Source organism: Sinocyclocheilus anshuiensis, unplaced genomic scaffold, assembly GCF_001515605.1.
Source record: "Sinocyclocheilus anshuiensis isolate Anshui unplaced genomic scaffold, SAMN03320099.WGS_v1.1 scaffold238, whole genome shotgun sequence".
Classification (NCBI taxonomy): domain Eukaryota; kingdom Metazoa; phylum Chordata; class Actinopteri; order Cypriniformes; family Cyprinidae; genus Sinocyclocheilus; species Sinocyclocheilus anshuiensis.
Genome location: NW_015547674.1, coordinates 2,330,013 through 2,350,946, shown reverse-complemented (window position 1 = coordinate 2,350,946; position 20,934 = coordinate 2,330,013). Strand labels below are relative to the sequence as shown.

The 20,934-nt window shown below is 38.6% G+C and overlaps 3 protein-coding genes across 6 annotated transcripts in view; all 3 read left to right on the top strand.

Annotated features, from left to right (window-relative positions):
* LOC107702978 (UDP-glucuronosyltransferase 2C1-like) overlaps positions 1 to 1,208 on the top strand; it is a 32,474-nt gene extending 31,266 nt beyond the window's left edge. For both annotated transcript variants that reach the window (XM_016505463.1, XM_016505464.1), the window contains exon 7: positions 962 to 1,208. The gene's annotated coding sequence lies outside the window, so the exon portion shown is untranslated. The remainder of the gene's footprint in view (positions 1 to 961) is intronic.
* Positions 1 to 1,208, top strand: part of LOC107702979 (UDP-glucuronosyltransferase 2A3-like) — a 6,718-nt gene extending 5,510 nt beyond the window's left edge. The window contains exon 6 of the mRNA XM_016505465.1: positions 653 to 1,208. Coding sequence (XP_016360951.1) covers positions 653 to 950 — 298 coding nt within the window. The 3' untranslated portion in view covers positions 951 to 1,208. The remainder of the gene's footprint in view (positions 1 to 652) is intronic.
* A 2,579-nt stretch (positions 1,209 to 3,787) lies between these two features.
* LOC107702977 (YTH domain-containing protein 1-like) lies at positions 3,788 to 20,919 on the top strand. Of its 3 annotated transcripts, none has more exons than XM_016505461.1 (17): positions 3,788 to 4,017; positions 4,895 to 4,996; positions 5,368 to 5,657; positions 7,748 to 8,099; positions 12,075 to 12,164; positions 12,934 to 12,987; positions 13,162 to 13,256; positions 13,352 to 13,460; positions 13,566 to 13,683; positions 13,777 to 13,861; positions 14,967 to 15,136; positions 18,294 to 18,373; positions 18,740 to 18,776; positions 18,869 to 18,908; positions 19,894 to 19,959; positions 20,047 to 20,208; positions 20,364 to 20,919. In XM_016505461.1, the coding sequence occupies exons 1-17, from the start codon at positions 3,990 to 3,992 to the stop codon at positions 20,583 to 20,585; spliced, it is 2,100 nt and encodes a 699-aa protein (XP_016360947.1). In that variant the 5' UTR covers positions 3,788 to 3,989; the 3' UTR covers positions 20,586 to 20,919. The 3 variants fall into 3 exon arrangements, with proteins under 3 accessions (XP_016360947.1, XP_016360946.1, XP_016360948.1); XM_016505460.1 differs by having other exon boundaries at positions 7,745 to 8,099; XM_016505462.1 differs by lacking the exon at positions 12,075 to 12,164 and having other exon boundaries at positions 3,789 to 4,017; positions 7,745 to 8,099.
* Positions 20,920 to 20,934: the final 15 nt, after the last annotated feature.

The following is a 20,934-nucleotide window of genomic DNA, read 5'->3' as shown; positions in this document are numbered from 1 at the left end:
GATATTGTTGTCACATGCACACAATGACCACTCTTTGTCATAAACTCCTGCAGCTGCTTAAGAGTTGCTGTAGCTCTTGGTCGCCTCTCTGCAACAAAATGTGATTATTTTAAAAGGGGGCTGATTCTTTTCTATACCTACTGTACATGTATAAAAGTCAAGATTTTCAAGTAGAAAATTTAGTTCGAGATCCAATGTGTGATTAAAGTGTTCCCTTAATTTATTTGAGCACTGTACATTAGACTAGGAGACTAGAGACTAGGGGTTCTCAAACCTCTCCATGAAGTACCCCCAGCACTGCACATTTTGTATGTCTCCCTACATCTGACACACCCACCACTTCAGGTCTTGCAGTCTCCACTAATGAGCTGATGAGTTGAATCAGGTGTGATAGATGAGGGAGACATACAAAATGTGCAGGGCTGGGGGTACTCCAGGACAAGTTTGAGAACCACTGGACTAGAGTATATAAATGTTTTCTTTTTGGCCATTTGATTACAACGGCCACAGTCAGTATTCACATTATTCCTGCTTGCTATAGAAAAAATCTCTAGTTCAAAGCATGGCTTGTCACATTATATATTTAGAAACGTTTGTGCTTTTGTAGAGCTTGTCTTGTGTTAAGCAGCGCTTCCATTTCTTCTCTAATAAGGTACAAGGAGAGCATCATGAGACTGTCCAGAATCCACCATGATCAGCCAATGAAGCCTCTGGACCAGGCAGTTTACTGGATCGAATTTGTGATGCGGCATAAAGGAGCTAAACATCTACGAGTCCAGGCACATGATCTGAGCTGGTATCAGTACCACTGCCTGGATGTAGTGGCCTTCTTACTCTCAATCGTTGCACTGATCACATTCCTCTTCATTAAAACATGCCGTTGCCTTTTCCGTAAATATTTCAGAAAGAATCGTACTGATGGCAAAGCACAAAAGAGTAAAAAAGAGTGAATGCAAAGTAGGTTAGCACAGAGCAGCTCCCAATTCCAGTCCAGTCACGACAGCTACAAGTGAAATATCATGAATATGGATTAAATAAGAAAAAAGGACACGTTCAGTATAACCAAAATATGTTTATTTTCGTATTAAACATCGCAACATGCATTTATCATTTAATTTAGGGCTTTTGAATTTGACAGGTTAGATTGGCTTGGACGAATACCTCAAGCATGTGACGGAAATGTTACGCCCCTACCAGAGCCATAGAAAGAGAGAGTTGCGTCAACAGAAGTCCAAAACGCTCGATCGTCACGTGATTCACGTAGACCTCAAATAGTTCCAGGAAGTTCATAGCGGGCAATTGAAATACATTGAGTTGGAGAGACAGAACTGTGATTTTTGGTAATTAGAAGACAATAAAATAATTTATACGTAGTGTATATATATGTAGTTATAGTAGTGTTGTTTTTAAAAGATAAAATCCTCTAATATTTGAGGATTAATGTGGTCAGCTATCCTTACCTGCCTTGTTAACATATTTTAGGCTGAAGTTACCATGGTAAAAGTCCGTGTTTGCTATATAAACGACATCGTGGTCTTCTACCAAAGTAACTTAAGCCTCTCTATATAAATTTAATTATATGTGTGTGTTTTTACAACTTGCTTGTTAGTCAAGTTCAATCACAAATATACCTGTTCATTGTCGTTTTACTAATCTCATGGTAAATGTTAAATTTGTTGTCTTAGAAAATTCATTCCAAATAAATGAAGATATTTTATTATGTGAAAACTAATTTTGTTTAATGTTTTTGATTGTTGTGCACCCCTCAGTTATTAATATATACAAATATTTTTGTAATATATTCCCTAGTAGCTAAGACGTTTAAGTATAAAATACAGTAATAATGTATAGATTTACTGTGATATAATATAATATAGTGGTATATAATACCATTTTATATCTGTTTTAATGCACAGGGTACTTTGATTAGCTGTGCTGATAATATACTATTTTGTTCTATAAATGTCTTACCTTTTAACAGTTCATCACAGCGGTCTCTTCTGCTGCATCTCTACAAACTTCCGGGAACTATTGAGCAGCTCCACGATCCGCCATTGTTGTAAAAACTGGTCCATTGGAGTGAATGGAGTTGCAGGAAACAGTCCTCTATAAAATGTGCTGCACACATCTGAATATTTGGGTTGAAGTGTTCTGGAACAGTGTTGTAAATACAACTTAACCACTGATTTCTAGTCGTGTCCAAGCTGAAATGGCTACAAAATTAGGCTACAAAATATGTTTAGCATTGTATTTTACAATTTAAAATTATAGAGAGCATTATAATTTTTTAGAGAACATATTATTTTGCTCTCTCTCTCACACGCACACAGACACTGACAAACTGTTATTCCCATCGTTATGGGTTCATGCCATAGGCGTAATGGTTTTTCTACTGTACAAACTGTATTTTATATACTGTATCTTAACTGTATACCCTAAGCCTACACCTAAACCTACCCCTCACACAAAACTACAGTTATTTTAGATTTTAAAAACACTTCATTCTGTAGCACTTCATTCTGTCCCCAGAAGGTCAAAATGTACTGGTATCACTATACTTGTGGGGACATTTGGACCCCATAACGTAGGGAATACCAGTGCACACACACCACGCAGGCAGGCAGTCAGACACACACACACACACACTGTAATGGCAAAATCAAGATAATTTAATTACAGTTTCTATCTAATCAACAAAGCTGAGTTCTAACACTTTCTTTTTTGTTCCTTCTTTTATTCCCTTTCTTCGGCTCTCCTTCTCTTTATTGAGGTATATCTGCCTTCTTTCAGGGTCTGCATCACGATGAGCACTGTAGCGTCGCTGCTTTTCTGCAGCAGACAACGGTGCAATTTCCTAACAAATACATGCATACCATTTAAACAACTCTTTGTTTTAAATGCATAGTAAATTATAAGTACCAATACATGCTGTAAACACTTATTTAGCTATTTTTACATTGACTGTTACAATATATCCACCCTGTTACAGTGCAAAACAGTAACAGGGTGGACAGTAACAGGAGGGACATTTTATGCTAAAGTCAGCCATTGCTATTCATGTGATGAATAACAAGCTAGTGCGTAGTGATCATTGAGGAAGATTTTTAACATGTTTATTAACCATATTTTCAAAATTATAAATAAGCATAACAGGGTGGACGTGTTATGCTTTACCACATCGGTGAATCATTCTAAAACACTAAAAAAGGGGGAATTAAGACTCTGTTTCTTGTAGATTTTGCCACCAAAAAGTATTATACTTTCTGAGAGTCATGTTATTATTAGAGAAACATCCAAGGGCCGTGTTCAGAGGGACTTTTCATCAGAGTAACAGGGGGGACATTCAATTCAGGGACACAACATGTTTTAAAGATTTTAAGCATTAAAAATGTATAAATAACAAAAAATATATTTTGTTGATGAATATTATAAATAAGAATATACAATATTGAAAATGTTGGAATTTGTTTGATTTTTAATACTTATATCTTGTTATGCAAGCTTACTTGGGGACATGGCAGTTTAGCCTACTTGCACTAAAATATGAGTAATTATTTTTTTAATTATTAAGTTAATTTTGGGTACATATGTATTGTGTTCTATGGTAGAGGGGCAGTAACTTTGTAAGATGAGGATTTAGAAACAAGTATTAGCCCATTTTTACAGAAAATATACCACATTATATAATGGGGACTGAAATGGCACCGAATGCTAGGAATGACCCAGCAGTGTGTCCGCGCGCATAACAAAGGCGTAGTTTAGCTCTGAATATTTGGCAACCCTCGTTCACTGCGATGCGGGAGAAAGACATCCGCCATTTTAGAGCACGCACACACACACACACACACACACACACACACACTCGAGCCACAAAACATTTAATGCTGTGGAATAGTTTCTAAAAGAACTGGGAATTAATTGAATTGTCAAGAACGAATCTAGAGAGAGAGGAGGGCCTTTAAAGTGTGTTTAATCCACGGGGGCTGAAGATGTCTGCCGACAGGAGAGATGAGAAAGGTAAACGATGATATTTGTGCCTGTACTCGCAAAATACTTGTTTAAAAAAAATAGACATCTGTGTTTTTTTATTGCCATTATTTTAATACAGTATTTGCTTTTGTTCATTAGCTATGTTTTCAGGTAAATCCATTTACATTCATACCCATTATGGCTAGAAAAGAGTTTGTTGAGAAAACACAACAGCGATCGTTAGCTTAGCACGATGCTAACTCACGTTATCATGGAGGACTTTGTTTGTATTGAATGTTTTTGGAAAGAAATGTCGTACGTGATCTGTCCGATTTGCTATTAGGAAGTTAGCCATCAAACATAGGCCTGTTATGTTCACATGTTATGTACAACACGTTATGTAACGTAAATATCTCAAAAATTAAAAAAGAATTTCTGCTAATGTAGAATTACAGCGTTTGGACTTTTTACGTGAATATGTTCACAGGAACTGTTTAATAATAAACATCACTTTGGTAAATACTTTATCTCTTGCTGTATTATTTTGTATAGATGTGATTTTTTTGTGTGTGTGAGCCTGTTACTGTATATTGTATTTGATACTGTTACATGGAATTGTGTTTTCATCATCATCATTATAAAAAAATTAAAAAAAATTCTCTCTCTTTATTTATTCCTTCTCTTTCTAGCTTGTACTTATTTGAACAATGTCTAGAAACTTGGTATTACAAGCACTTCCTGTATCTGTTTGCCTCTTTAAGAAGAATCGCTTTATGTATCCCCAAATTGTAAGTCGCTTTGGATAAAAGCGTCTGCAAAATGACTAAATGTAATGTAATGTTGGAGTGAGTGACCTAAACATGCCAATGTACTTAATCTGAAATGCAGTGTTTGAAATCATTTTACACTGTACGTTCATTTTCAGATGGGGAACTGAATGTGCTGGAAGACATTTTGACTGATGCTCCTGACCAGGACGATGAGCTCTACAACCCGGAGAGTGAACATGATAATAATGAGAAAAAAGGTAGGCCTACATGTGTGTTGATGTGGAAAAAACACCATTTTAAAGCATTGCCAGATCAGATTTGAGTCACACTGCATACAATTTTGACAAATCATTCACACTTGAAGTGTTCAGATTTGTTTATTCAGAGACTGTATAAAAGTAGACTCCGCTGAACAATACCATGGCATGCTTTCCATTTTAAAGAATGAAAAATAAACTAAGCAGCCTTTAAGTACATATAACAACAACATTATAGGATAAAGAAATGGTGTAACGCGTTCCTGCAGTACATGTACAGAGTAAACTGAAAACCGGACTGCTGATAGTTAAATGTCTGTGTCTCTGTGAGACTATTTCCACATTAACCGATCGTTTACCTCATGCCTTAGGGTCTAAACGGAAGCACGAACGAGGAGGCAGCCAGGATGCAAAGCGGCTGAGAGCATCAGGACACACTACCAGACAGCCATTAAAGAGAGCTACCCCTTCTGGGTCGAAAAAGACAAGCATTCTCAGAGGAAGACATGCACCAGAAGAGCTCTATGAAGACAGAAAGAACCATGCTGGAAGAGGGGGTGCATCCCGGGCTGATTTATCTAAAGGATATGGTGAAAAAGGCCTGTCCCGCAGCAGAGACTCCCAGAGACGGATTAAACCCCTGCTGCCCGAGCTGACCGAGGTAAGAGAGGGCAGGTATACCATAGATGTAGTTTTTGTTTTTGCATTTTTTGTTGATCATAAATGTTTTTTCTTTCATTTTTCTTAAAATGGGAAAATAAAAGTATACATTTATTGACTCAAAAAAGTCATGTTGTGGTAGCCATCAAGTAAATAAACAAAACAGCATGAGAAAGAAAGTGCTATCGCTGTTTATCAGCATGGCTGCGACAAGTTCTTCTTGTGTGGATCAACGTTGTGACTCAGATTCTGCCGTTGCTCGTTCAGAACACGTGTCCGAGTCTCTTTCGTTGCTGAACAAAAACATATGATGACATATGATGCAAAGCATTCAAGTTTGTCAGTGAAAATGTGCACTTTTGTGCCTTTTTAAAAAATTACGTGATCTCTTTCAGAGTCAGAAATTACAGGTTTTATCAGTGTCTGAGGAAGTTGAATGAATGAAGAAGATAAGGTTGTTATGACAGAAGGCCAAACAAAGTAGTTTCGCTTTCACAACGAAACAGCGTCACACACACGGCCGGCGATTTAGACGAAGGAGCGTCCGGAAGGACATGTGACTGGACTCCGCTTCGTCCACGGTGAAAGCCGATCTGGCAATCGACAGCGCAAAGTTGTAGTATTTCCTCAGCAACCAGCACGGATCAGCTCCAGGCATGACGAAGCAGATATTGTCCTCTTTTGGAAGACCAAACAAAGTAGTTTCACTTTCACAACGAAACACACAGTGCCTTCACGACATGGCGGCAGCAACAATACTACAGCGAGAATAAAAGTTACGCCTTCTTTCTTTGCGTGAACATTTGGGCGGCGTTATGCAAATCTTCCCACACAGTGATGTAGACATGTGGGGGCGTGTTAGAATGAGCCGTTTTAGGTAGGCGTGGTTGACTCTTAACTTTTATAAAGAATATCTCTTTGGATTTGAGACTTTAGTCTTTGCAACTTTACAGATCTTCTTTATGCACCAAGAGCTTGTAACACTCCAAAGAGAAAGGAAAATCATATGACCCCTTTAAAACAAAGAAGCATATTACAAAAAAATAGGTCAAATGAATTTAATAAAACAGATAAAAAAAAATTCCCCCCTTTTTATAGCGATTTATACAATACTGATTGTGTCAAAGCAGCTTTTCAGTGTCAAACAGGAAAATCGTTTGTCAATAATGCAAGAAGACAATAAAAAAAGTGTCATTTTTCCAGCTAAAGTCAGTTCATTGATGGTTCAGTGATGTCATCATCCAGTTCAGCTCTCTTCCAATAGAATCTGTGCAGTCAGTCAAGCGTCCCCAACTAAGCAAGCCAAAGGCAACAGTGGCAAGGAACCAAAACTCCATCAGTGACAGAAATGGAGAAAAAACCTTGGGAGAAACCAGGCTCAGTCGTAAATAGTTTGTTTTTCAGATAGGTCTAACAGTAGTCTGAAATGCGTCAGAAATTGAATGAAGTGATGAAATGTAATAGTCAGCACTGTATGAATTAAACGGACTTTGTGAAAAATAGATTTCATAGGTACCTGTAATTATTAAAATGTAATGTATTAAATTGTCTTAATTTGAATCCATTATTATTATTATTCTTAGATAATTAGATATTGCTGATTTTACTGTCTGATTCTTTTTTTCACCTCCTTTTGATGTGAGCAGCTTTGCTCATCAGCTGTAAGCAATTGGCTGGTGTCCGTGAATCATTAGGATCTGTGATTTGTTTTTCCTCTTTAACATTTGGTCGTTTAGTAAAGCAAATCTCTATTTAAGCATTTGCATATGAATTGCGTATATACTGTTCTAACTAGTATTATGACACCCGTCTCTGGTGAGCTTTTAAATGGAGTTTGACTGAGACTAGTGTTGTTGAGTGACTGATGAGACTGAGATTATACCTGTTGTAGACTGACACATGCATGCTGCGTGTGCTTAAACTCACTCTCTCGCTACACACCATCTGTTCGGCATGGATTTGCATCTCGTCTAATTCGTTTTTACAGCCATTTCAGTTCAAACATATTTAAAAATAATTTTTTGTAAAAAAAATCAGCATCTGTGCTGCATAGAAAGCATGGTGTGTAATACAAACACTTGTTTTCAGAAGATGCGGAGGACTAGTGAGGACAGTACAGGCAGAGTAAGTCGCTCCTCCAGAGAGGAAGAGGCTCATTCAGAAGAATATGTGACTGGCAGCTCTGTGGCTTCCTCTGAGGGCAACTGCTCGGATGTCGAAGAGGAAGGAGCCATGCAGGAGGAAGGGGAAGAGAAGGAAGCAGAGGAGGAAGATGAGGAGGATGAAGAGGAGGAGGAGGAGTATGAACTGGAGGAGGAGGAGGACCCACGGGAGGGAAATGAACAGAACGACTACGATACTCGCAGTGAGGCCAGTGATTCCCAGTCTGAGTCGGTGTCCTTCTCGGAGGGAGAGTCTGTGCACTCGGGCTCAGAGGCGTCAGGTATGAGCTGCTGAAGATCACAGTTTGCAGATTCGTAAAAAATGTCTTTTGTGTAGCATTTTCACAATCATAATCCTCATGCTCATGTCGTTGATGTTTTCTGATAGGTTGCCAAATACTCTGTTCCAAACCCTAGTGAGCTGCCTCACAGTCTGCTGTCTACATAGGCAGCTACCTAGAAGCATTGTAAGCGGGTATATAGTTGTTTTCCCACCTGCTTTCAAGCTTCAAAATGATGAAAGCAGAGTAAAAGAATCATAAAAGTGATTTATTTAAATCCGTGTGTTGGCTTGACATCAGAGCCAAAAACAGGATATTTTCACGGGTGGTTGAGCAAATGGTCGGGGTGGCACAGAAATGTTCACAATTCACCAACAAAAAAAAAGGTGTTTGACCGAGCTGTTTTAGATCACAACACTTGTCCACATCTGAAGTTCAACATGCCAAGGTCAGCTCATAGTGCTGCTTGTTCTTCATTACTGCATCCTCAGGGATACAGAGACAGGCAGGCAACTGCATAGTTCAAAAATTAGTCTACATCACACACACACACACATATATATATATATATAATATATATATATATATATATATATCCTATGTAAACAAGTAATTGTTAACTATGATGTTACTTTATTGCAACATTGCATAGATGATAGCACAAAACAGCATTTCACAAAAATAAATATATGAGCAAACAAACAGATAAATAAACCTTATGAGTGAGCTATCTAATGTAGTTAACTAATGAACCTTTCACTGCTTATTTTGATTTATATTATTATTATTTTATATTATAGTGTTATAAATGTATAATTTGTGTGGGTAAAGGTTTGAACATACCTACTCATTTCTCAGTTTTCCATGCATGCGATTAATCGTGCAGCCCTAATATATATATATGTATATATGTGTGTATGTGCGTATGCAGTATGTGTATATATATAATAAATTTGTAATGTGAAGGGATAATTTTCCCAAAAACTGTAAAACCTTTGATGGTGAATAACTCTATAAAGATTTACAAAATACTTGAAATTGTATTCATACTGAATTCAGTTTTAATTCATGTCTGGTGCATGTAGATCTGAAGTTTTAGACAACTTCCTTCCAAAATCTTACTGATTGCACCTTTAAATTATATGAATTGATTGAAATGCATACTTGAAACTTACTTGTAGGACGTTGTGCATTTCTGCTTAGTTGTTGTCAACAGTTTCAACATTACTTATAATAAATAGTGGAGGATCTAGGAGCATTTGTGCGGTTAGAGGGTGTCATAGCAACTTCAGAAAATGTAAACTACTTGAAAAGGAGTGCTACGGCTGCAGCCTAAAACACGCTGACACATTCTTCCTATAGAGTGCATCAGTGGCGCTGATTCCGGGAGGATTTTTTCCATTCATTTTTCCCATGGGGATCAAAAAATTGCCAAAGGAGTCATGAACTGCATTTTTTTAATAATGTTTTCTGAGGTCCACTTATGTTAGCAAGGTTCTTACATCAAACATCATCATTTACAAGTAATAGGCTAGTTTCTATCCTGTTTTTGACTCTCTTTGAAAAGGTCCATTTTGATAGGCGTGTCACATTCAAGACTTTGAAGTAAACACGCACTGCTATGACTGGGTAACAGTTTTGCATATTAAAATAATAGATTTATACTGATGTAATGTACTCTGAAAACACTGGGTAATACTGGTTAAAGGGGTCATGTGATGTTGTTAAAAAGAACATTATTTTGTGTATTTGGTGTAATGAAATGTGTTTATGCGGTTTAAGGTTCAAAAAACACATTATTTTCCACATACTGTACATTATTGTTTCTCCTCTATGCCCCGCCTTTCTGAAACGCGTCGATTTTTACAAAGCTCTTCGTCTACGGTGAAAGCCGATCCGGAGATCCACAGCGCGAAGTTGATGTATTTCCTCAGCAACCAGCACGGATCAGCTCCAGGCATGACGAAGCGGATATCGTCCACTTTTGGAAGGCCAAACAAAGTAGTTCCGCTTTCACAACAAAACACACAGCGCCTTCACGACATGGCAACAACAATACTACAGCGAGAATAAAAGTTACGCCTTCTTTCTTTGCGTCAACATTTGGGCGGCGTTATGCAAATCTTCCCACATCATGACGTAGACGTGGGGGCGTGTTAGAACGAGCCGTTTTAGGTAGGCGTGGCTGACTCTTAACTTTTATAAAGAATATCTCTTCGGATTTGAGACTTTAGTCTTTGCAACTTTACAGATCATGTTTATGCACCAAGAGCTTGTAACACTCCAAAGAGAAAGGAAAAATTGAAATTGCATTATATGACCCCTTTAAAAAAACATGTAAATGCTCAGTACATATCAAACGATCTGTAACAGACAGAGCAATAGTGTCACTGTTACTCTCACTTAAGTGTTGCAACATTGCTATCAGATACATTATAGTTGGCACTATATCCTCTTTTATTTTCAGTCTCTCTGTAAAGTGACGGGGTGCAACGCAACAATGGTTGGACCCTATGTTGTTAGGATCGCAAGAAAGACGATGCAAAGTTTTTCCACACTGTCTTGTAATCCTCTGAGGCATCTATCATTTTGTTGCTTGAGTAATCCTGTGCTTGCGTCTCTCTTGTATTTATTCGCCTCCTACATGTGAGAATCCGTGGTCAGGGCTAAAGATGTAATGTTGTAGAAGGCGGTGATCTTCTGCACAGGCAGTCTTTTGTTGCACTGTGACATCATACTGAGACAAAATATGGGCAGCTTGGTTTCTATAAAAGATGTTTTTAGACTAATCAGGAGGTTTTGAGTTCTGAAACTTACAGGATGTTTTTATAGTACAATGATCTCTTGTTGAAAGATAGGAAAATTTGGTTTCTCCATTCATGACCCCTTTAAAGTGTTGTAAGCTATGAACGTATCCAACCAGCTATGAGGAGAATCACAACATTACAAACTTCTATTTGAAGCAAAGACTGTGTATTTAACAGCTTTAGAGTATTTGGGAGTAGGCTTTCCCTACAAGCTCTTTTGCTGCACATTTTCTGTACAGCATCATGGGTAATGTAGTTTTTTCCACCATGGATTCAGCTGTTAAACGCACTTATTTAAAAAATACGTTGAAATTATGTGAATGGGTGGCTTCAACAAAAGCATATACCATCAATGAACAGCCTCTGAACTCACAATAGGTTGTTAAAAGTTATCGTTAAAAGTCAATTTCCTTGTGGAGAAAATAAATGGAGATTTAACTTCTGTTACAGTCTTTAAAATTAGGGAGTTTGTTGGAAAGCATTTTGGGATTTCATTTAGCAACTCTTGTGCAGCCACCTTCACATCAGGAGAGCCTCTCTGATGCCTACAACTTTGCGTAGGTTGGCAGTAGGGCTGCACGATTAATCGCATGCGATATTTAATGCGCATCTTGTCAGAAAGCCGGTTCTGTAATCAGTGGTAAATCTCCATCACCTGCGTGCTTTCACATTGAGCAGCATTAACTACACAGAGCCGTTGTTCACTGATGAGCTGCGCAAAAAATCGCGCGAATATGAACGTGGTTTGAACGTTGTCAGTGAACAACGGCTCTGTGTAGTTAATGCTGCTCAATGTGAAAGCACGCAGGTGATGGAGATTTACCACTGATTACAGAACCGGCTTTCTGACAAGATGCGCATTAAATATCGCATGCGATTAATCGTGCAGCCCTAGTTGGCAGTTCACTGGGATTTGGGGCAGACCTGCAGATAAAAGACCATAAAAATTTTTTATTACATTTCCATAAGAACTATGCAACTTGCCTTACGACTGTATTACCTGTGACTAGTTGATCTCATGTTGTTAGAAGTTTTCACTACGGGTCGCTACCTGGCTGTGTTTATCAAAGGACAGAAAAACTATTTGGCTAGAAATTGGAGCCCAAGAAATCTCAAATAATCCTTGATATTCTAACATAAGGGACGTGTTCTCCCATTTACTGTTCAGATGAGGAAAGCAAAGCCAAGAAGCACGCTAGAGGGATATCACCAATCGTTTTTGATAGAAGTGGAAGTTCAGCTTCAGAATCCTATACAGGTATTAAATAATCCCTTAACAATGCTAATAAAACCTTTAAATAAAAGTCACCGTAACGATTTCAGATTAGGTTTTAGTCATTTGAGTTCATTTGGCAGTGTAAGCTGACTTGCCTCTGCCTTGGTGGCTTTCAATTAAAACGCTAAATGGTTCATTATAAAATGAAAAATATGGAAGGGCTAATGTATAGTCAGCTGGTAAAAAAAAAAGACCAACTTGACTGTATGTTGTCCCGCTTATTACACGGCTACTTATAAATAAATGGACATGAGTGAAATTATGCAAGAGGAGAGTGAAAGTTGATCAGCTGAGACAGCAGTCAGTCCTGCAGTTTAAATGTTTGAGATGTGTGATAGTTTGATCAATGATCTGTTTCTTAGAGCAGTAAAAAAAAAAAAAGATACTTAAAATTTGTTGTAATGGGAATACAAGGGTAAAACTAAGATAACATGGACCGTACGTGTTGATTGGCTGAAGTGTAGATTGACTGATCCTTGGCGGAGCAGGTCAGATTACAGATAGCTCAATCATAAATGCAATTATACACACCTGATGGCAACCTGAAATAGTGTAAATTTCCAACAACTACATTTTGTTTCTCTAATCTTATACGATTACGTTAAGCTTACGGGAGTAATCTTTGTTAAAGCCTGTTGTACAGCGTTGGGCTGTTTCATGTTCTATCGGACCAGTCAAAATCATGGGCCGCCAGCAGCAGCACACGTTTTTCGATCTGAATGTTAAAGTGTAGTGTTTCTCTGACTTTTAGGGTCTGAAAAGAAACATGAAAAACTGTCCTCTTCTGTCAGAGCTGTGAGGAAGGGTAAGAGAATCGCACTCGCAGTCAGATAATGTTTGCACATTTAATTGCATTGCATGTCAGTAATCTATTGAAATTTGTTGAGAATCATTTTCATTATCAATTCTGCCATTGCAGCCATGTACTGACTACTGTTACTGCATTTGTGATCAGTTTTCTCCTTTTGTCTTTTTAAAGATCAAACCAGCAAGCTGAAGTATATCCTGAGAGAGGCCAGGTTTTTTCTAATTAAGAGCAACAATCATGAGAATGTTTCCCTGGCTAAAGCAAAGGTGTGCCACTTACAGCACGCTACAATTTGAAGAGGATTTTTTGAGTTTAATGGAAGCTTTACTCCGTTAACGTGCTGTGCACGATCTCTCCACAGGGTGTTTGGTCCACTTTGCCCGTCAACGAGAAAAAACTCAACGCAGCTTTTCGCTCTGCTCGAAGTGTTTTGCTAATCTTTTCAGTTAGGGAGAGTGGAAAGTTTCAAGGTATGTCTTACAAAAAAATACTGATTTAGATTTGCTATGATTTGCAAACTCATTTAGTGTGGCTTTATGTTGGTGCACATAAGGATGTGTGTTTGTGTGTTTCAGGTTTTGCGCGGCTCTCGTCTGAATCTCATCATGGAGGTTCTCCCATCCACTGGGTTCTACCCGCAGGCATGAACGCCAAGATGCTTGGAGGAGTCTTCAAAATTGACTGGATTTGCAGGTAAAAACCAGGGGGAAAGCAGTGTTGTCTTTTTTTTTTTTTTTTTTGTAGTTTACAATTATGAGGTGTTGAGGTTTTTCTTTCTGCTTGAAGGCGGGAATTACCTTTCACAAAAACAGCTCACCTCTCCAACTCCTGGAATGAGCACAAGCCTGTGAAGATTGGACGTGATGGACAGGTTAGTCGTTTTAATGTGAAACTCCTTCCGTAACCCATTTTACTTAGAATTATTTTCATCAGGGATTAGATTGTAAAATGTGAATGCTACATACAATGAATCCAGGTTGTTCAGGGCTCAACAATAATATATTTTAATAATATATTTTTCTTTTTGGGTCAGAATTTATTATTTTTATTTTTTTTGTTTCATTTATCCCAAACAAAAATGCATTCCATTTTTATCAACAAATGTAACATTTTTCAGAAAAATATTTAAGGGTTTTTATTTTTTTTTTTTTAAAGAGAGTTTTTTATTTTCAGTAATGACTGGAGATTTCACAGCTATGACATAACTCTGACAGCTACACATTCATACATACATACACAGTTTTGCTGGAATACTTTATGCAGAAAATGGGTCAATCCTGTAAAAATGTGGAAAGGTGATCTTTACAAAAAAAATTGGTGATTGAATCCGTACTGGCCAATCACTGTGTTAAAATTGAGTATCGGCCTCAAATTTCCTGCTGGTGCACCACAACAAGAAGGCAGGTGACAGGTCCGTTAACTGGCCCAAAATGCTCTCTTATATTGATATTCTCTATAAACTTACTTCAGCTTTCACTAGTCCTGTGGTTGCAGGGCAGGGATTGAAAAAGTAGGATGGACTCTTAATGTCAGCCAAAAACAATTTAAAGGGGTCATATGATGCTTTTTTAAAGATCATTATACCTAGATATGTGGGGGCGTGTTAGAACGAGCCGTTTTAGGGGGGTGTGGCAGAGTCTTAACTTTGATAAAGAATATCTCTTTGGTTTTGAGACTTTAGTCTTTGCAACTTCAGGGATCTTATCTATTCACGAACAGCTTGTAACACTCCAAAGAGAAAGGAAAACTTGAAATCGCATCATGACCCCTTTAATTCTTTTTTTTTTTTTTTTGATGAAAAAGAATGCAAATACAGTTAATTGTGGGTTCCTGTTGACTTATAGCCTCTCATCCCATGTCCTCTTTAGCCTCATAGACAAGCAGTCAGATAATTTGGTTAAAGAATGTTAAATGATTTTTCTTTCTTTTCACTGTCTCACATGATCTCTTGGACCTCTGCAAACGGCCGGCTACAGGAGATCGAACCAGACTGCGGGACACAGCTGTGCATGCTCTTCCCACCTGATGAGAGCATTGACTTGTATCAAGTCATTCACAAAATGCGCCACAAGAGGAGGATGCACTCAGAGCCTCGATCTCGGGGCCGACTGCCCCACAGAGAGCCCGTCCCTCGGGACATGGGAAGGTTAGAAATGTTCTTTGGACTGATAGTGCGCACTTGTGTCCCTGTCACCTGATGCGAAGGGAGCAAGTGTGTGTTTTTGTTATTTTTCCACCTTCGTCTTCATCGTCACTTGAGCGAGGGTCAGAGAAGAGCCACGAACCAAGCCGACCAGAGCAGACCGGACCGGCTGCGGCTTTTGTGGGAAAGTCACAGCATAAATCATCCGTGCTATTGTTAATTTTGATGGTTAATGGGAGTTGAAATGGAGTAACGATTGATCTGATATGCCTCTGTTAACAACTTAAGCCTCTAGTTAACTTTGTAGTTGTAGCACTGAGGTTTGTGTCTTTCTGTAGATGCGACTGTGTTTAAATTTGTTCCCGAAGCCTTTTCTTGCAGGAGTGTCCATGGGGGATAGAGCCAGTCAAATTTGGGACTCTTTTAAAAGGAGCCTTAATAATTAAACAGAAGATGGCACATCGATTTGAGGGACAGAAAGCAGTCGTTGTTTAAAAAAAGAAAGCGTTCAAGAGGAGCGTATTTTGGGACTTCTTTGCTGGTTTCCTTTCCAGCTCCAGTGTGTGCTTATGAATATAGATAGTTGAAGTGTGCGGGGTGTAGCATCAAACGGTGAAGGAAAGAATAAAAACAGAGAGGGAGAGACAGGGAGGAAGGGAGGAAAAAAAAAAGAGCATGTTCTTCAGTGCTTATGGACTCACATCACACCAGGGACTGTCCCTATAGAGCACTGCTTTACATGAACTCTGTTCCATACCACAGTGCTCAAAAAAGGCCCCCAAAAAAGGACTTAAACGCATCCTTACTTTCTCCAGACAAACATTATGAGGAAGTTGGTTGGTTTGCATTGTCTGGCACCCAGCCCCAACTGATGGACTCCAGTTTGGATGCGTTACACGTCCCTCCCCTTTCCCCAACCCTCTTTGTTACGAAAAGACCCCTCGTCTCAAACGATGGGATGTTCCAGCTGGTGGTAGGTAGGCGGTTTGGTTTCCCTCCTTTGGACTAAAGATGGTGTAAAATGATGCCTCCACCCTTCCCTTCTTCTGTTTCTCTGAGCCCTCCATGGACTGAGTACCCCAAGAGAAGGGTTATTTCCAGATGTCTGGATCTTTTGGTCTTTTTGGTTTGCTTTGCAATGGACTGCACCACTCCTTATCACTCCCCCTTCTTCTGCTTTACCAAGCCCTCCCATTTAAAATGTGTTAAATCATAAGATGGACTTTTAAATGAACTTTTACGCTTTAAAGTATTTGCCAGCGTTAACAGTCACAAAACTACAAGAATGCGGTATGTCACACTCTCAACCAGATTTTATTGTTTCCACTGTAGATACTGTTTTTTTGACATTGGGTTTCTTGAAACCCAATATTTTTGACATATTGGGTTTCAAATGTTAGATTGACATTTTCACTAAGGGCACCCATTTATTGAGTATAAGTTGGAGTAGTCGAGTTTAGGAAGAATCTTTCTAGAAAAAGACTCATCAAAAGTCATGGCACAGTTGAAGGCATGTGGGTTTTTTGGCTTCAGGACACAGCAAACGCTAGGCAAACTCTTCATACAATTCTGAGCAGGACTCTACGGTAACATTCGGGTCAAGCTCAGGATTTCTGAACATTAATGCTAACACATACCTGGCATTTGAAAAAGTTTTATCGGCAAACTTGTTAAAAATAATAGCAGCTTTAACTGCTGTTTTAACAACTTGTCCAAAATTATATTGGTAACATTTTATCATTTTTAGTCGTTAATGCATTTAATAATGAAGCATTCAAATGTATTAATCAAACTTTTTTGAAATTCAGAAATATGTGGATGTCAACTTTAGATTCTGGAAACACATTTTTATGAACTTGACAGGCAATCTTAAAAATGCAGAACTCATGTTACCAGACCCTGAACAAATAACAGAACGTCATGCACATCAGAATGTCCCCTTAAACATTAGCAATATTTTGTGTCATCTCTCTGTTGACTTGAATGGAAGACAATGAACAGCAGCCAGTGTGAAACAATTTCCAAATAAGAGTAGATATGTTCTGATGGTATCATTTGAGTTCACAAGCTGTGATTTCAATTTCATGGGTGTCCAAATAGGTTTTCACATTTGAACCCAGCGAAATGATCGCACTGTAGAGCTCTGCTGAGGATTGAGCATTAAAAGAACCACTTTAATGTGGCTTTAGTACCGAAGGAATGTTCTGGTTCAGTACAAGTTAAACTTTCGCAGCAGCATTTGTGGCTTTGTGTCGGTTACCACAGATAATCATTTTACTGTCTTTTTTGATATCCTTCCATGTATCATGCAAAAGTTATCTGCTTTATATGCTTATGAAGTGGAAAAATTGGATAAAACAGACAAGTTAGCATTTCTATCACACTCTTGAAGCTGTGTATTTTAATATTCATTGACGTTTGTCTAAGCACCTGACTGTAGCCATTATTTTCAAAATCAGACATGTTTTTGGAGGTGTTTTGTACCTAAACAGTCAGATTGCAGAGGAATGTAACAATGCAGGGGTCTCGAGATGCATTTTAAACTTGATGCATCTTAAAAACACAACACTCGTGGTGAGATGCTGAAAACAGCGGGATGCAGTGTTTTTCTGAATGTGCATGGCTCTAGTGACCACTGTCAAAGAGGAGAATTGAAACACTTTTCACAAACAATAATAATGAAAGCACTGCTGCTGCAAAAAAAACGAACAATTTAAATAAAATGTGATCATAGTTGACTAGTTGATCATCAATTTTGACCCAGCCCAAATAAGCATTATGCCACAAATGCTGTCAGTAGATTACTTATTGCTTGTATTGAACCCAAACTATTATTTTATGCAGAACAAAAAGATCTTAATATGCAAAGAAAGATTGTACATTAGGTTTGTGTGAATGTACAACACTTGCTTACAGCCTTGTTTTATTTGGTGTCATGCAGTTTAATCATTCATTTAGTTGCTCACCAATTAATGGTATAAAGTACTTTACTATTAACTAAAATACGAGATTGTACAGTGAGAAAGAAATCTGATTAAATATGTAATCCTGTACCCACACACTGACAACTGAAGGTCATGTTGTTGTTTGTATGGTTCATGTCTGTCTGTTCTTTTCAAATCAGTGCCATCTTTCACATTAATGTACCTGGTTTACGTAGGCGTCGTCCAGAGGAATATGACATGCACAACCGGAAGCGGCCCAGGATTGATTACACGCCAGAATTCCCCCAGAGACCAGGTCAATATCCGCAGCACATAGATCTCTCCATTTCTTCTGTCTCGCTCTTCAGTGGTCTGCTTTCTGAAAGAACGCCACAGTAATGTGCCACAAAAAGATTTTTTCCTCCCTTTGTTATGGCTCTTTATCGAGACAAGTGACTTGTGTTTTAAGGATGGTACCTTAGGTGTGTTTCTGCATAGTAAGTATGAAAGCTGAACTGCACCCTGATTTTGAGTTTCTAAATGTTTGCTTTCTGGCCATGATGGTTGTAGCATTTGTTTGGGATTTTAAATGAGATTGTTCACTTGGGACTTTTGGTGTTATTTTTTGTGCTGTGCTTTTCTGTGATTGGTGAAATCTGTCTCGTTTTTGCCGTCTGTTTAGGTTTTATGCAAGACCCTCGCAATCCACCTGTGGACAGGTTGGTATTGTTGTCTTTCCCTCTTTATCCTCTGTTTGTAAATGGGAGTTGCATTATAACTTAACGTATTATAACCAATTTTCTCTTCACAGGCGCTTCTCTGGTGTTAGGAGAGATGTATTTCTCAACGGAGTAAGGGTTTAATTTTCTCGATTTTTACATCAACATGAAATGCCATTCACAATCCATTTTCACATGCCCGGGGAGCAGTTGGGGGTTCGGTCTCTTGCTCAAGGGCACCTCAGTCGTGGTTGAAGGTGGGCGAGAGCGCTGTACATTCACTCCCCCCACCTACAATCCCTGCCGGTACGAGACTCGAACCTGCAACCTTTGGTTACGAGTCCGACTCTAACCATTAGGCCACGACTTGCCCCCTTAGGAGTTTAGCATCTCACTGTCACAGGCTGTGTGCTGTGTCGGAGAATAAATAAGTAGGACATTCTGTAGCTTCCAACTTTCTCTCTGAGTGATCATTTTAGATGTAAATATAGCTAAAATCACAGTACAGCCATTGTCTTTAACGTATCTGTATGGTGATTTTGTCAGGCCGTGTTGCGGTTGTAAATCAGAATGCTTTAGCAGTCCAGAGCAGCAGCTTGGAAATGGCTTGAAAGTGACTGCTGGTTAACATGTATAGTCTTAATGGGTCATGTTTCATTTACTGTTGAATTCATATTTGTTTCCATTGTCAGCAGAAACAAAAATGTTTAAATGAGAACAGATTTATTGGGAATTCAGCTATATTAAAATGCAGTATGTGAGCACAGAGAGTAAGAGAGAAGCAAAAGGGTGAAAAGTGCTGACACTAGGCAGAATGCAAATATGATGCAATGATGTGATGAATATGCTAATTAGTGTATGACATCATTTAGCGACTTTCCAAGCAGGCTTTATCTACTTTCCATTGAAAATACTTGGCAACACTGTGCACCACGTGGAATTGTGCACAATAACGCAGGAACGTGCATTTAAAAGCAAACAAGGTCAATTTTACTTTAATTCTAAGTTGAATTTCCAGTTCGTTTTATTGTAGTTGCTAATTAACGTTCAGTTCTATAAAAATCAAGTCCTAAATGTACTTTATAAACATTATTAACACTCATTTTCTTATTTCTAGTCCTACAATGACTATATGAGAGAATTCCACCACAGCATTGGGCCTCCACCTCCGTGGCAAGGAATGGTAAGACTGAACATATTCTGACAGTTTTCTGGATCTTTTGTTCTCGTTGTCCATGTGTTTCAATCCTGACACTGTTTTTATCTGAAGGCCCCGTACCCTGGAATGGAGCATCCTCCCCAGCACCCATACTACCAGCATCATCATCCTCCTCCACCCCAGGCCCACCCTCCTTACTCCGGACACCATCCCATGCCCCATGATGCCCGCTTCAGAGAAAAGAGGGTCGTTCGCTCCTTCGCCTCCAGTTTGGTAATTAGTTATTTTAAATGGCTCAAATACTACCATAGCGTTGATCAGCTGAAAGACAAAAACTGCTGCAAATGTCATTCATAAACTGAGCTGATGTGATTATTTTTATTTTTTTTTTGATTACTCATTCGGACTTTAAAACTTTTCTTTGGTAGCATGACTACGACATGCGTGTGGATGATTTCCTGAGACGAACGCAGGCGGTGGTGAGTGGACGTAGGAGCCGACCACGTGAGCGTGACCGACAGAGAGAGCGCGACCGGCCACGGGACGGGCGTCGTGACAGAGAACGAGAGCGTGGCAGAGAACGGGACCGTGAAAGAGAGCGGATTCGAGACCGTGAGAGGGAGAAGGAGAGGGGTCGATACCGGAGATAGGGGGAAATTGTTTTAAACCTGTTTATTTTTTCTGTTTATTTTTCCCCTTTTCATATTGTAAATATTGTTAGATTTCATTTATAATTGTTTTTAATACAGTTAAAGTTCATCAGATAGTTTAACTGCATCTTTCTGGGCATTTAAAAAAATATATATAATTTTCTCGATCTCCTCCCATTGTTAGCATCATGCATGCAGTGCATTAAAATTTAAATGTGAAAACCAAAAAGCTTTTTTACCCTCAAATTTTTGTATTTTTTCATTTTTAATTATTGGTTCTGTAGCTGGTCCAGCATTGTTCAGAAGGAGCTGCTTTTCCCTGTGTAGGTTTTTTTTTTTTTTTTTTTTT